Source organism: Python bivittatus, unplaced genomic scaffold, assembly GCF_059951505.1.
Source record: "Python bivittatus isolate LINGU-HERP-01145 unplaced genomic scaffold, Pbiv_v1 ctg000020_np1212, whole genome shotgun sequence".
In the NCBI taxonomy this organism is placed as follows: Eukaryota; Metazoa; Chordata; class Lepidosauria; order Squamata; family Pythonidae; genus Python; species Python bivittatus.
Genome location: NW_028277030.1, coordinates 119,021,212 through 119,036,453, shown reverse-complemented (window position 1 = coordinate 119,036,453; position 15,242 = coordinate 119,021,212). Strand labels below are relative to the sequence as shown.

At 38.7% G+C, this 15,242-nt stretch overlaps 1 protein-coding gene across 2 annotated transcripts in view; it reads right to left on the bottom strand.

Annotated features, from left to right (window-relative positions):
• PRKCE (protein kinase C epsilon) overlaps nt 1-15,242 on the bottom strand; it is a 321,985-nt gene that overhangs the window by 183,351 nt on the left and 123,392 nt on the right. For both annotated transcript variants that reach the window (XM_088147772.1, XM_088147775.1), the window contains exon 2: nt 114-177. In XM_088147772.1, the coding sequence (XP_088003898.1) occupies nt 114-177 (64 nt within the window). The remainder of the gene's footprint in view (nt 1-113; nt 178-15,242) is intronic.

The following is a 15,242-nucleotide window of genomic DNA, read 5'->3' as shown; positions in this document are numbered from 1 at the left end:
TTCCTGTGCCCAAGATACACAAAAATCTGTATATTCAGATAAAGGGCTCCTGACCATACTTAAAATGCATATGTATATTTTTGAGTGAATACAATAAAATCTAGCAGTCTTACCTTCACCTGAAGAGCCTGAAAGATCTATGATGACGTACACTCTTCCTTCTGGCTCCAAATCAATCTGCAGTAGAAGGAAGCAAATATTTATTATTAGAATTCCACTGTGTTCTTTTCATGGGGTGTGTTATTTTCCTCAGAATTCTTACAGCATCCTTAACGCACTCATGGCAGTCATTGGCTTAAAGGAACTGGAAAAAAAAATTAGATGCCAATGAATCATTATAATCCAACCGGATTAAGTAAAAAGAATTAGTGTAAGTATTTGGTTACATTTCTGGATTTGGATCTCATAAGACCACTTACTTATTAGAAAACAAGTAAGGATAGTATTTCAATTACTTCAGCTTATAGCTATACCTGTTCCAAAAGCTTAGAGGAGATAATACAAATTAAAATTCAAATTTTAATAATGCAAACCACAATATGTTAAAATAATGAAAACATTAGATGCCAAAATCTTCATAACTTTGCCTCTTTCAAACTGGTTCTCAGAAATCTACCCAGACATTTTTATAAATGCAAATGGGCCCAACTTTTTATATTAGGACTGTTTAAAAAGGACATTTGTTTGTAGGACTCATGCAAGTATTGTCAAATTTTTACAAATAAGATATTTACTGAGCTTGTCTCTTGTGGGCTCTGCAAATGTCTGCTTTTCTGCAAGTGCTAAATCTTTTTATCTAGGTTCAGGGATAGGCAAATTCTACCAGATACTATACCAGAAGGGTAAAGATATGCAAGTACACATTACTATACTGCTTTATGCCTGTAGTTGTCATATGTCAAGATGAAAAAAAACACGAATTAAAAGTATCTTAGAAATTCCATAGACAAGGAGCAGCTAAGGACATCATATCTTTAAATGATCTTTAGCTACTTTGTGTTGGCACACAGATGGTAGTTTCAAAATGGTATTCTTCATTGACCTTGGAGATTTTGATGGGACATGGGGGAGGAGATGATTTCTTTCATAGGATATGATTATTTTTCAGGCATTTAACACAAGGCATGTGCTTATTTGGCATCAATACATTGTTCCTGCAATGTGCAGCCAACGCCTCAATAATAATTTTTCTTACCATTACTACTGTACTTTTATATCAGGAATGGACAGTTTTCAGGCTAGTGTGATCAACTAGCTCTAAGATCCACCAACCACAACCAAATGGAAAACAGAGGCACAAAAGCTAAAATGAAGGAATAAATAGTTTATAATAGTCATGGATCAGCATAAGCAAATTCCAAATAGAAATACACTACCCAAATGCAAACAGGTTCATAAAAATCAGTAAAAGTAGAAATAAACACAATACATGAATACAGATTCCCCAACAATCTTATGGACAGTTCTGCTCTCCTTTGTTACCTGAGCTATAACAAAGTCCTTAGCCATAATTTAGCCTTCAAGTTGCTTAGCTTCTGTTTTTGTCAGTCCTTTCTAAACTGCTACTGAAGCATTGGCTTTGCATGTTCCTTCAGCCAGGAAAGGAAGGTGTTTTACCAGCTGCTGGCTTGCTGAGTTCTATGCCCATTACTTCTTCACCAACAGTCACCTGCTAAGATGCACCTTATTCTGACAGTTGCTCTACATTCTTGGTTGCAAATTCTTCCTCCCTGCCCTCAACCCCCAGGTGCTAGCAGCTGTTTTCATTTCTAATTGGAAACCAGGTGTGGTCCAGTGTGCCTCAGGTTACCTTAAAGGGCCAGGGTGAAAAACAAAGGGAAGGAATTTCTCCTGTTGGCCACAGCAAGGCTTTCCTTCCACTGGGCCAAAATGCCCCCTTGTCTAACAGCTCTTTCAACTGGAATTTCTGTGGTGTACTGACCGTGCTCATTATACCGCAGTGCCATGAGAATTCTCATGGAGTTTATGAATAAGCAAAAATAGCCTTCTGTCTATTGAAGAGTTATTTAATTTCCCCCATAATCCAGGTCTGGAAATTAGATCAAAGGTACATTTAAGATTGATAAAAGCTGTATAAAGTACTGAACAAGTTCTAGCAGGGTATTTCTCAACTAAATGTTGAAGAGTTAGAGTGTGATAAAGAAGAGAGCAACCTTCTCTGAAGCCCATTTCTCTTTAGCCAGGATGTTCTCAGTTATAATCCAGTCCAAAACTTTGTCATAAAGGTATCTGGCATAATATTTATGGACCTTATTAAGAAGACTGATAGGATGGTAATTTGTGGATAAGTCTCTAGTTCCTTTTTTATAAATAGGGATCACCATGACTAGACCCCGGTCATAGGGAATCTTAGCTCTGGTGTCTATAAAAATGAATAGGGAGGACAAAATTGGAACCCACCAGTCTAAGTTATTGTGAAGAACCTCCACAGTGATAAAATCACAGCCTAGAGCTTTTTAACTGCTTTATTAAAATGGCAATTTCTGGGCCTGACACAGGAGACCATGAGGGAAGTAAGCATTCTTCATAGTCTAGTTCTATATTCAAGTAAGGTAACTCCTCCTGTATGTACAGCAACCTAAAATGGTGATGTACAGAGCATAGGGAATGGCCTTGAAGGACACTGGGAAGATCCATTATCGAGGCAATGATCAGACAAGTGCAGCTTCAGTCTGTTCCAAGAAACTAGTTTGAGAAAACACATCAGACAGGTCCCTGCCTAATTCACATGAAGATAAAGTGAGGGAGGAGGGAAACACATTCAGAATTGAAAGATTCTGTTTCTATAGCTGTTCTAATAAAATTAATTTTAGACCTATAAGGCATTGGTTTCTTAGTCTGATCCAACCTATAGGGCTGACAGGTTTTCTCAAGCGGAGAAAGGGATGAGAAATGGACGGTGAAGGGTGAAAGGCACTGACTGAAGAGTTATAAATTACCAGAAAAGACCTAAATATCAAGAGGCATGCATCAGTTGGTTCCATGTCTCTCTTAGGGCCTGCCTTTTTAGTCTGTTAAAACTGTTTATACTGTCTTTTAACAAATAGCACATCTTATAGTGAATGAGTAGGGGGTTATTTTTATATTCTAAAAAGTGAGCATTCATCTGTTTCTTGAACACATGACATTCATTGCTAAATCGAGGTTGGTCAAGGAAGGACCAGTTCTTAACAGCTATATAAGCAGAGCTAGTGAAAATAGATAGAATTGGCCAAAGGAGCTGTATCAGCTGGCTGTAGAATGGCAAGAGACAATAAGTCCCTTCTTCCGGAAAATCTAATTGTAGTTGGAATGTGTCTTCAGTGGAAAGAATTTCAGTTAATGTGTAGATCACCTGGGCCATCCATTTCAGGCAAGTTGGGCCCTGAGAATGTCTTCAGATGGGATGGAACACAGTTCTAAAGAAAGACCACCAAAAGATTTCAAAACCAACATGTCAGGAAAGCAATCACTCTCAGGGCAATTGTCAGTATAAAGTCTAAGCAGAGGGAATATAGGTGTAATGGAAGGCATAGATGAGGAGGAGACTGGTATGAGAGATCAAGGCTATCAGGAGAGAGGGAGTGCATCCCAGAGGAAGAGGCAAGGCAAGCACTTTCTCAGCCCACAGCAGGACCGTGAGATGAAGAAGAGGCTGAGGCTAGCCCCTCCCTAGACTCTCATGGGGTATATATGCTAGTAGCTTTAGGATAGGTTTAGTCTGGCAAGATTCTGTCTATAGTGTATAAGCAAATAAAGGAACTTCACTGTACTGTACTGCTTCATTGTTGTTCTTGGGCTGAACCTGACAATAGGCTTCTAGAAATTGCAGTATAATTGATAAAGGAGGGTTTTATCCTAGCCCAATGTGAACATTCTGCCAGTGGGACATCATGCTGTTTAAGATCTGGTCTACAACATATGCAGACCCCTAAAGTCTCCAATGTTGTCCTGGATTCCCTGACTAGCATAGGGTGATCAGCCTCTACGATGGATTGCAAAGGATGGAATTTGAAATATAGCAGATTGTCATTCAAGCCTAAACTGGCACTGAAATCCCCCACTATGAGCAGATGGGAAGTGCAGCTGAAGATTATTAATGTAGATTTCTGCTTTTGACCAGATTTCTACGATTCAATGGTGAGGGTTGTTAGGCAGCATATAAACCTTCATAAGAAGCAAATTCTCATGGGAGAAGTTTTGGATGACTATTTGTACAAAACTCTCAAACGGATCTAGTGGAATGATCATGGTGTAGAGACTAACTGACATATGGACACTCAAGATTGCATGAAATCTCACTTATTCTGTTCCAGGGACTGCGAAAAGAGAGAAGGATTTATAACTCTCAATATGCAAATCACTAGCTGTCCAGTGAAACAAAAGCAGCAAAGTATATCAAACTAGGTAATATAACTCATGAAGGCAGGGTCCCTTGTTCAGACCTCCCATCCAGCAGCATTCCAGGAGAGCAGTCACAATAATTCAGGTAATGTTGCAAGTCAACTGGACTTTCAAGGATAGAAAAAAGAGGGCCCGATATGGGCTGGGGAAACATTGGAACCATCTAAGATTATGCCATCAGTAATAGTATCCAGCATTCTTGAAGAGCAATTAGATTCTTCTGCATCTTCACTCTATAGTCATCTGTTCATATAGCCAGAGACACATAGCTCAGTAAAGAAAAAAAAATGTGTGGATAGAAAGCTTGAATCATCCCTGGGGCAGTAAAGGAGGAGCAAAGATTTATTCCCTGCTGAGGACTGGGAAATGAATGCTTTACATTAGGAAGGTTGGCTGAATCATTATGTAAATGAGATGACTGGATATAATTAGGTACATGCCAAGTCAATCTCCAACATTTAAACAGAGCACAATGCTGACAGATCTGGTTCTGGCAGAGAGCTCAGGAAGGCCTCGGTGGAGGGTTTGCCTGCACCACCTACAAACTAGGAATGAAGTGAATTGCAGTTTTTAGACATTAGAAGGAAAAAGCTCTCTGTCTGAAGCCAGAATTTAGTGCCTGCTACTGTACGTTCTTGAGCCATACACAGAGATGAGTTGCATAGACAAAGCTATATCCAAATTACTTTGGATTTTGCTATTGCCATTGTTAAATAATTAGGCTCCCAAAACCTTTGAGCAATCATCTGCAAACCATCCAGTGAACTTACACCCAAGCCTATCTCCTCTCCACCTTGTTTTATGTCATTAACACTATCAAAATTTAAAACAGTCTTGGCAGATGAAAAGCAACTGCTTCTCTTGTTTGGCCTGAAAGATAACTGCCTGCTGGGTTTTAACTCAAATAATACTCTGAAGGCCTTGGAATGTAGCTTCCTAGTTGACCTTCCTTCCCTTCCTTGTTCATTCAGCAAAACCCTCTGCTACCAAAGGACCCCTAGAAGAATTTGAGAAGGTTCTACTCTACTACCTAGTAGAGAAACACATTTTAAACAAGCAAGTGTTTAAAAGCTTAATCTAAGGGAAAAGAAATCATTCAAAGCAGATCCACATATGCTTCCCTCATGCACAAGGAAGAAAGACCATATAAGACATATTGGTAAGTACAGAAGCAGATTTGCTAGGCCAGCATGAAACACATACACGCACACAAAGTAATGGGTACCATTCATGTCAACATGTCTGCAATCTCACACCCACTGGGGGATGTTCAGCAGAGATGGGGATTTGCACAACAAAATAATGCTATGATGGCTCATTTTAAGTGATCTGATATGTTCTAATGGAGAATCAATTTTGATGGTAGCCCCTTTATTGGCTATGATTACTAAGCTTATACAGCTTCCTAAGGCATAATGTGGTTTGTTGGGTTTGGCTTAATGTATTGTGTGAACTCAGCCATTGTGGTCTGAAAATCATTCTTTATGGTTTGATATATTGCTTCAACTCCAATTGTGGTTTATTCAGTAAATGACTGTTAAACCAGACATACCTTACTCCAATGTGTGAAACTAGTCATTGTGTATTTTTGCTTACGTACTCTGATCTGAGGGGAAGGGATATCTTTATTTACTTTTAGTGATGGGTGAGCTTTTCTGAAATTACCTGGGAAAGGGATTTTTGAACTTATTTTCAGCTAATTAAGTTCAGGCCTGAATCTGCTCATTATAGGATCAGATTCATCCCAAGCTCCATGTTTTAACGCACTATTATGTCATTGGCACATGAATAGATCTGAAGGCTCCGTATTCTAGTTCCAAACATCCCTCCATTACTAGGGAATGGAATCCTGAGGAATTCCTCCACCCGTCCTATTCTCTTCTTCCCAAAATTTGCACACTAGTGATAGCAACAGTGAGAACGCTGCTGCCACGTGATGCAGGAGCACTGCAGAAGCAGGCCCCTTTGAACATTCAGTTTCTTAAGTCATTTCGTAGTTGTTCAGGTTTTTGTTAGCCCTGAGCAATTACAGTTCCAGAGTTCCCGGCACAACTCCTAGTGCCTTGTGAAATCCATGGCAACAGTGTCTATCACACTTACTAAGCAGATCAGTTCAACGGGCTTGAGGGGTACAGCAGCTAAACCCAAATTTCTGAGCTTTGCATGCAGCTTGCAATGTGCCACACGGTCTAAAACATTCTTATTCTGAAAGCAGACATTCTGAAGGTTGTCTAGTTAATATTCAAAATCACAGTGTGCACGCTTCTCATAAGCTACTCCATTTAAGCAGGTGAACAAGTATTCTGCTCTGTACAAATGAATAGGAAAGAATTATAAACTTCTTTGTAGAAAACAATGGCAGCAATGACATTCAATAAAATATTAATATTTTTAATAGGAAAAAAGGCAGGCGATGAGAAAGTTGAAATGCTCACTTGTTCTCTTTTGCAAATGCTTTCAGTGCAGTCTGTTAGAAGATCAGAAGAGCAGGTAAATGTTTTGAAGTCAGAGATGATGGTTGCCTTTGAACCATATCAGTAATATTATGCAGATGGCCTCCTAAGACAGGGGGAACTCCCTATTCGTAGTTATCCAGTTAATGCCACACAGTGATATTTATAAACACAAAGTGATTTTCCTGAGCTGTATATGCAATTTCAAGGTGAAGGGCCAACCTGCACATTAAATTACAAGCAAATGAAACGTAAGTCCCATTTGCTTTAGGAATAGCGGGTGGTTTCTAGCAGAGAAGAGAGCTTTTCATTCCTATGTACCATCAGAGTAAGGCTTACCTGATAAACATGTGGATCTGGAACACAGCACCCTCACCCTCCCTTCCATAGAGGAGATTAAAAAGTTTCATGTTTGAGAGATATAAAATGGGTCTATATTATGGTTGTGCTCCATCTTTGGATAAAGCCTGAAATCAAGGCAGTTCAGACAAATTTAAAAGAGTTTTCTACTCATTCAAGGCAGAGTAGATAGCTCCAATTTACCTGTCCTAATCCAGCATGAATCTTGTTCCAGCAATCTGCTATGCTGGAAATAGCAATGCGCAGCACCAAAAAGAACATGAAAATTATTTTGGTTATATAAATAACAATGTGGCTTGAAGTACAGATTACATAAATTTATCTGATTTGGAAAAATATATCTATGGAAGCTATATGCTGGAGAAAACCAGAAGGACAAACAGCTGGCTTCATGTTCTGCTTGGAAGCTTCCCAGACCAGACCATCTTAAAAAATGTGGCTGTGTTTCATGGACATATGGCCTTATTTAGAAGAAATTGTCTATGGATTTTCATATGAGGCTGATGGTTAAAGCTCTGGTTATTACCAGGGGTAGGGATATTTGGAGGTGTCTACAGGGCCGGCAAGGCGTAATGAAGAGGACATTTCCGTGCAATCCTGTGTCAACTGTGCCCATTGTAATGAACTTGAGAGAAGAGAAAATTCATACAACTTTGTACTTCTCTTTACATGTTGCTGAAAGAATTAATACCATCAGACTGATTAAATATTAAATTTAATACTAAATTTTTAATTATTTAATTAAATTTAAATATGTGACTAGGGTAAAATATTAAAACCTGGAATGTTTTGAAATTTTACAATAAGCTTTTTATTCTCAAAAGCCTGAGATAAAAATAAACACTTCAGAGGAAAATCGAAATGACATAACAGCTACCTTAATTGTTTCCTATTCTAGCTCTTCACAGAGGATGCCACTCATTGAATAAGGGGAGTGATAGCAATCTGGAATTAGTATTAACTTACAGCACTAAAATAAAAGTGACCTTGTTGCTATTGAAAGATTGCTTCTGGTTTTCTCTGACATTCATGATCTATGTGAAGCCATAAAATTAAATGGACCTGACCTCGACCATAGCAGCAAATGCAAATAACCTCCTCCCACATGGATTACATTCTGCTTTCTATCCAAAGAAGATTCTAGTTCTGTGACATTCATGCATTATGCAATGCTATGTCTGAAAATTCTGGAGCACTGCAGATGATTGCATTAGTAATGCTGGACTGCAACCTCTCAGAATACTTCTGATTGGATGCATGCAAAAAAGCAAGGTTTCTCTGTGGACTAAATAAATAAATTGTATTGTATATGAAAATGTGTCTCCAGATGGGGATTATTCTTCTTTTTTTTTTTCTTGGCTAGCTCCTCATGAGGACTCAAGATATATATAGGAACCATTTTCATCCAATAGCTCCTTGTTCTTTGCCAATAAGATGTGGCTGCATCATGTAGGGCATTGGGCTAGATGCAATCACTTCTAGTTCAGTTCTCAGAGGTGAAATCTGATAGGACTAGAAGTAGCTAGCAGGTTTTTGGCCTAAGAACTAATCCTTCAGAGCAGTGCTGTATAATTTGGGATTTCTAAATAATGTCAATTGCTTAGGAGTCATTTTAGCAAGAAGAAGATTCATAAATATTTGATTAAATAAACTAATGTTTGACTACAGAACACACAATTCCATCTACTCAGTATGTTGGCTGAGGAGAACATGATGTATGCTTTAGCACCTGGCAATCTGAGCTTGGGAATGCCACGTTTTCCCCAGATGTTAGGAGATCTTGCATCTATAACAGAATATAGAATGCATTCAGTTGCAAAAGTATGGTTAGCCCTTAATGTAGGCAGAATATTTTCACAAACGTATTTATATGGGAGAACAACAAAATGTATTATGACAGGACCTTACTTACTACGTCATGTTGTTTTACTGGATATAATGTTTTCTACAAACCTGGAAACAAATTTTCTGATTGTAATATATGGCAAGAAAATACTTTGTTCCTGGTCAAAACACCTCAATTTTAATGATTAAAAGACTGAATAATTTATGTTTCCTACTTCAGTTAGGATGGTGAGCTGGTTATGTTAGCTCCACAAAGATCCATGGACTCTTTCATATCAACCCCCTGGAATGACAGATAACTAAGAATGCTAGATAAAGCTCAAACACCAACAGAGCCTTCTGGTATTCAAAGTACACAGGACACTCAGAAGCTCTTAGAAACCTGACCAAGCCAGCAGGTAGCTTGAGACAAAAATTAAAATATTGTAGCAGAGATATAAAATGTTTGTATTATTATTCATATTACTAATTGTCATACTGATGTGGTTTCTGGTTTGACATGACACAATGAAACGACGTTTTGATACTGCACTCTGTAACTAAACTCTTTTCCTCCTGCAGCTATGCAGCCTGCCACCAACTGCCAAACATTTTGCTTGAATTTTTCATCTTCAAAGTGTTTGCATGAATAATACAAAAGCCACTAATTGAATGGGAAGCCGAAAACTCAGAATACACTAAAAGCAATTACAATCAACTGAAACAGCTTGCTTTTCATCCCTGCCTCCACCTGAGAAAGTAGTTTTAAGGTATTTTCACATAGGAGATGTAAATCTTGCTTCAATTTACATTGCACTGCAGAGATCAAGTTCAGACTGGCCAGAATCTCGGTTTGTGCAGCGTAAACAGTAACTCAGAGACCAAACAAAATAGCAGTGGAGTGGGAGGAATTTAAAGCTGATTTTAGTTCCATGTTTGAGAACACTTTTTTAAACCGACTATTTGCTATCACATCAGTGTTGACTCTCAGCAATCACACAGATAGACCTTCTCAAGATGATTTGTCCCCAGTCTGGCTTTCAGATCTTCCAGTGGTGCACCCAAGTCCTTCTACCTTACTGCTGGTCATTCTCTTTTCTTCCACCTTTCTCAGTATTGTAGACTTCTCAGGAGAGCTAGACCTTCTATAAAGTGTCCAAAATATGACAGTTTGAGCCTGGTCATTTGTGCCTCCAGTGAGAACTCTGGATTGATTTGTTCTATGATTCATTTGTTTCTTTTCTTGGCTATCTATAGTATTCTTAAGAGTTTTGTCTCAAGGTTTAGGCTAGATAAAGCATCAAGTGAGATTTCTGCAAGTGAAATCTCATTAGCATTTTCATATATAAAATGCCTCATTCACTCTGAGTGAGGGACATTCAAGAACATTGGTCTAGTGCTGTGAGTTTGCAGTTAAGTCACAGACTAGGCTCATGAACTATATGAAGCCACAGGTTTTTTCACCATAGTTTCACCATGGTTTGTTGAACCACAGTTGTAGTTTGATAGTTAGCCATAAATTATAGTTTTCAGACTGTAATGGCTATATTCAAACAACCTGAGCCAAAACACATTTTTATGCTTTTGATTATTAGACAGGATAGATTATAGAAACAAGAGAGTCATGATGTAACTGTAGAGAGAGAGGTTAAAATATAATTGTACTTATAACTGCTGTGAAGAAGATCGGAAGCTACTTCTTTATAACCTTCTTTATATCTTTTTTTTCCTACTTCTACTTTTTTCTTTTTGCACTTTTAGCTTTTTCTTTTATTTCTAACTTTCTCTTTCTTTTTGCTCTATTTTAGTTTGTATTAGTTCTTACTATTGTTGTTAAAACTTTCAATAAAAATTACATATTAAAAAAAAAATTGACTTGGAGTGGTTGTATGAACCAGGCCCTACTGTTGGATGGGATTATAATCTCAAACTCTTTGGTTTACCATCAGAAGTTCTCAGCAAGCAAGCAGTTCAGGTCATTGGCAAGAGTAATCTGGCTTCCCTGGCAACCAACTGGGCAGGGACGAAGAGAGAATTCAGTTCTGCAACACCCAAACCCCCAGGAGATCCCAAGGGAATGCAACTTCCAAGAGGAAAAAAAAGGATCCCCACAGCTTTTAATACCTTTGAATTCAATTTAACTTCAATAATTTGTGATCAACCACCTAATAGGCCTATATGAAATCCTCCACACCCCTCCAAAATTTGTCACACAAAGGACATCCATAAAGACAAATCATTTGTAAATGTATCAGGTAGAAAAACCTGCAGACTGAATAATTAACTTGCAAACAAATCATCATTATTTAAGCTGATGCCCTATCCATGGATTGTGTTAATTCAGGACACTAATGTTGTCTCCATCATTATTGTAGCAACATGACCAATGGGCAACTATTGAAAATTACTGCCAAAATATCTTGAGATAGGGATTATAAAGCATTCTTTATTGGTCTAAAGATGGGAGGTGACACCAATGTATTTGACCACACATAAGTATTGGATGTATCTGGGATCGATTAACTCAGGTTACATAACTATTAAATGAGACCTTACTTGGGATATTGGTTTACTATTTACACGTGTTAAATCAGCATGGATAATAAAAGCTAGGGAAATGGTATTACTCAGCTAGTCCTGCAGTTGTAAATTAATCCTGTGCACCTCTATGAAGATATACATTTAATCAAATGTGTAGGGGTACAAAATTGTCCTCACCATTCCTGAAGCACAAATCCTTTTTAGAGAGGGACTCTAAGGGCATTCAGCTTTGACCACACTGGCTGTGAATTCTTGGATTTTAGTCTCCACACATCTGGACAGTTCTGCAATCAAGAAACTGTATCCTTAAGAATATGCTGTATTTGGTAGTATATTAGGACCAAGATTAACCCACAATTAATCTTAATACCATAGCTAATTATCTAACTCTATGGTTCTAGTTTCTTTTCACAACCATGAAAATTACATTAAAATTAAACAGTACTTAGAGTTATAAGTACTAGCTCCTCACCTTAATTCTATAGATTCCAACTGCCAGCATTCCCTCTCTTTGCTCCAGCTCCTTCATGGTGTTCTTGCTATTGATGTTACTGTCCTAATCCCCAAGCTCCCAGCTGAATGCATCAAGCTGGGAATTTGGGGAATGGCAGTCTTCACACAGTACCAATTTTGAGAATGCTATCTTGCCCAATCCAATTTCCAAACTTGCTTTCAAAATCTGTACCTGAAAGTACCTTATGCTTTCAGACAGATTATCCAATGTTTGTAGCTACCAGAGCCCTTTAGAACTGTGCAACCAAAATTTGGCACCAAATAGATATGGGATGGGGGAGTACAAAAAACAATAAAATAACATTTTCTGTTTTAAAAGATCCCAGCCCCCTTCCCCAATAAAAAAAATCTTATCCCTATTCACTCCTGCAATGTCACTACATTTGTCTCTGTGGTCCTCAGGTTGATAGGAACCCCTAGTGAATTTTTAATGAGCCACTGTTAAATAGTATCTTCCTAAGAAACCATTATAAGCAGTCCTTGGTTAATGACGGTAATTGAGTCCAGCAATTCCATCGCTAAACAACGTGGTCGTAAAGTGTGACATCACATGACTGCAACAACTCACAATGGCAGTTCTGGTTGCTGTCATTAGGCAAATCCCACATGGTTCCAGTGTCCTGCAGTCACATGGTTGCCATTTGCGACCTCTTCCAGGCTTCTCCATTGACTTTGTTGGAAGCTGGCAGTGAAGGTCTCAAATGGTGATCATGTGGCCGCAGGATGTTGCAACCATTGTAATTGTGAGCTAGTTGCCATGCGCCTGAATAGTAATAATGTGACTGTGGGGATGGTGCGACGGCCGCAACTATGAGGAATGGTCATAAGTCCCCTCGTTCAGCGCCACTGTAACTTCGAATGTACGCTGAATGAGGACTACCTGTACAAGGCTCTGGAATTGTCTACTCTGTAGTTCAGCCTCTTCTAAGGAAGAATGTCAAGGTTTACACAGTTCCTCTTTTAAAAACTTCTGATGGCTAGCTTCGTCTGTCACCATCTTTCCTATGAGATGTCATCAAAAGCTCACCCTTCTTCCATGCTTTTCCTCATATCTGCATTGCTGTAGGTATGAGAAAAATTAGGATGATTTTGAAATGCAGAGAAGCCACACTCTGAGCTTCTCCAGTGAGACCCAGGATTCCCAAAACATAATCATTCCTAAATCACAGAGGTAACACCAGAAATAGAGCCCTGGCTGGAGATAATTGGGCAGACTTATAAGGCACGTTTTGTAGTATTTTGAGGCTACATGTGAATTAAAAGAAAAGATCAGGGGGAAAGGAGCACATGGTTAGAGTGTGTAGTGGTGCTACATTTACATGCTACATTTGTGATACAAAACATAATGCAAAGTTAAAAAACTTCTCTCACAACTTACATTCATTGGCACATTACTTGAAAGTCCCAGCAAGGAGACTGCAAATTAGTTGGACATGGAAACAATTACTCAAAGAAGGCTGAAATACTTCTAACCTGAAATGTGTGTATCATTTCCGCTTGCTAGAGGTAACTAGAGCCCTCTGAAAGGGAATGGCATGATTATGGCTTTGATCTACGCTGAATATGAATAACTTTGGAATAAGATTTTAATTTTTCCAAGACTTTTGTTAAGTGCCTACTCAACAGAAATGCAACATATATATCATTTTGATCTAATCAGGTTTTAAAAAGCAACAACGAATAATACACCTCCAGAGTATTAAAACATCTTGAGTGTAAGAGAAATGTTTTCCTGTTAAAATAGATATTTCTGTCACATTTCACAGTCAAATGGCTCCTGGATAAAAATATAAAAAGAATCCTGCTAGAACAAGAAGGATGGTTGGTTTCATCTAGCAGAAGAATACAGTCACTGATATGAACTGTAGCAACAGAAACACAACACAGATTCAGGTTGAAACTACAGTGGACATTACAACAAGTGTAGCAGACCCATGCTTTTTCTCCCACATAATGGGCTCCTCGCTACACTCCCAGCAGTACACTTCCCACTTGTCCTAGAGACAAAAGCAAGGTTTGCTGCTTGGAAAACTGCTGTCCCCACAGTATTTCTCTTCCTTGGCTCCTTCCTTACTGTCTCTCAGCAGACAGTAAGCAGGCTATTTTGGTGGGCTGGGACAAGAAGAGTGTTGGATGAACCCAAAGCTAGTCTACAGAATGAGTTACAGCAGTAGCTGACTGACCTTATCTATGCTAGGAAGCAAAGCAACACTGACCCTGGTTAAGAATTGGAGAGGAGTTCCTCAGGGAAATCCAGGGTTGTAGACTAGATTGGGAAGTTGGAAAAAAGGAAGAGGAGGAGGAGGAGGAGGAGGAAGAGGAAGAGGAAGAGGAAGAGGAAGAGGAAGAGGAAGAGGAAGAGGAAGAAGAAGAAGAAGAAGAAGAAGAAGAAGAAGAAGAAGAAGAAGAGGAGGAGGAGGAGGAGGAGGAGGAGGAGGAAGGCCAACAACATTCACGCTATTGCCAAAAGAACTGGAAGTCTTTATTTACTTTGTACTGAAGGTATGCTGTACTACAGTTACTCCATCTCTTAGGTGAATGCCAATGCAATAGCTTTTATAGCTACTGACTATAATATGTATTGAATATTTCTACATAACTTACCAGAAATTCATTATGTAGGAGAGCCATTTTAAGTAAGTAGTTATTCTTGCCTATTCCACCAAAAACTTGCAGATTTGGTGTCAAAGCCCCCTGTCCCAGAAAAACACGCTAGTCCCTTCTCAAGACTGGCAATAGGAAAGCCAAAGCCTACATTCTATCATGCAGCAATACATTATTATTTCAATTCAGCTGAGAAGGTGTTTCAAATCTTGCTAGCAAAAAAGGAGAGGGAGAGAGAAACATCTGGAAAAAAAGCAGGACAATTTTTCCACGTGGCATGTTCTTTTTCATGATTACCAACATGTTCATCAGCAAGGTAGGTATATGTAAAGTTATCTGCTAATTATGTGCCTCACAAAATTCCAAATCTGGCTTCCAACATTTTCCCTTTAGCTTTGTTAATATGAACAGAGGGCCCCAATCTCCTCCTTAGCTAGCATTTGACAGCCAGCCAAGGAAGTAAAGTAGACTGTGGTCAATCTTCTGTATGAACACAAACATTTAGAAGCTCCTTCATAATGTGTTCCTTCCATTTCCATCCAT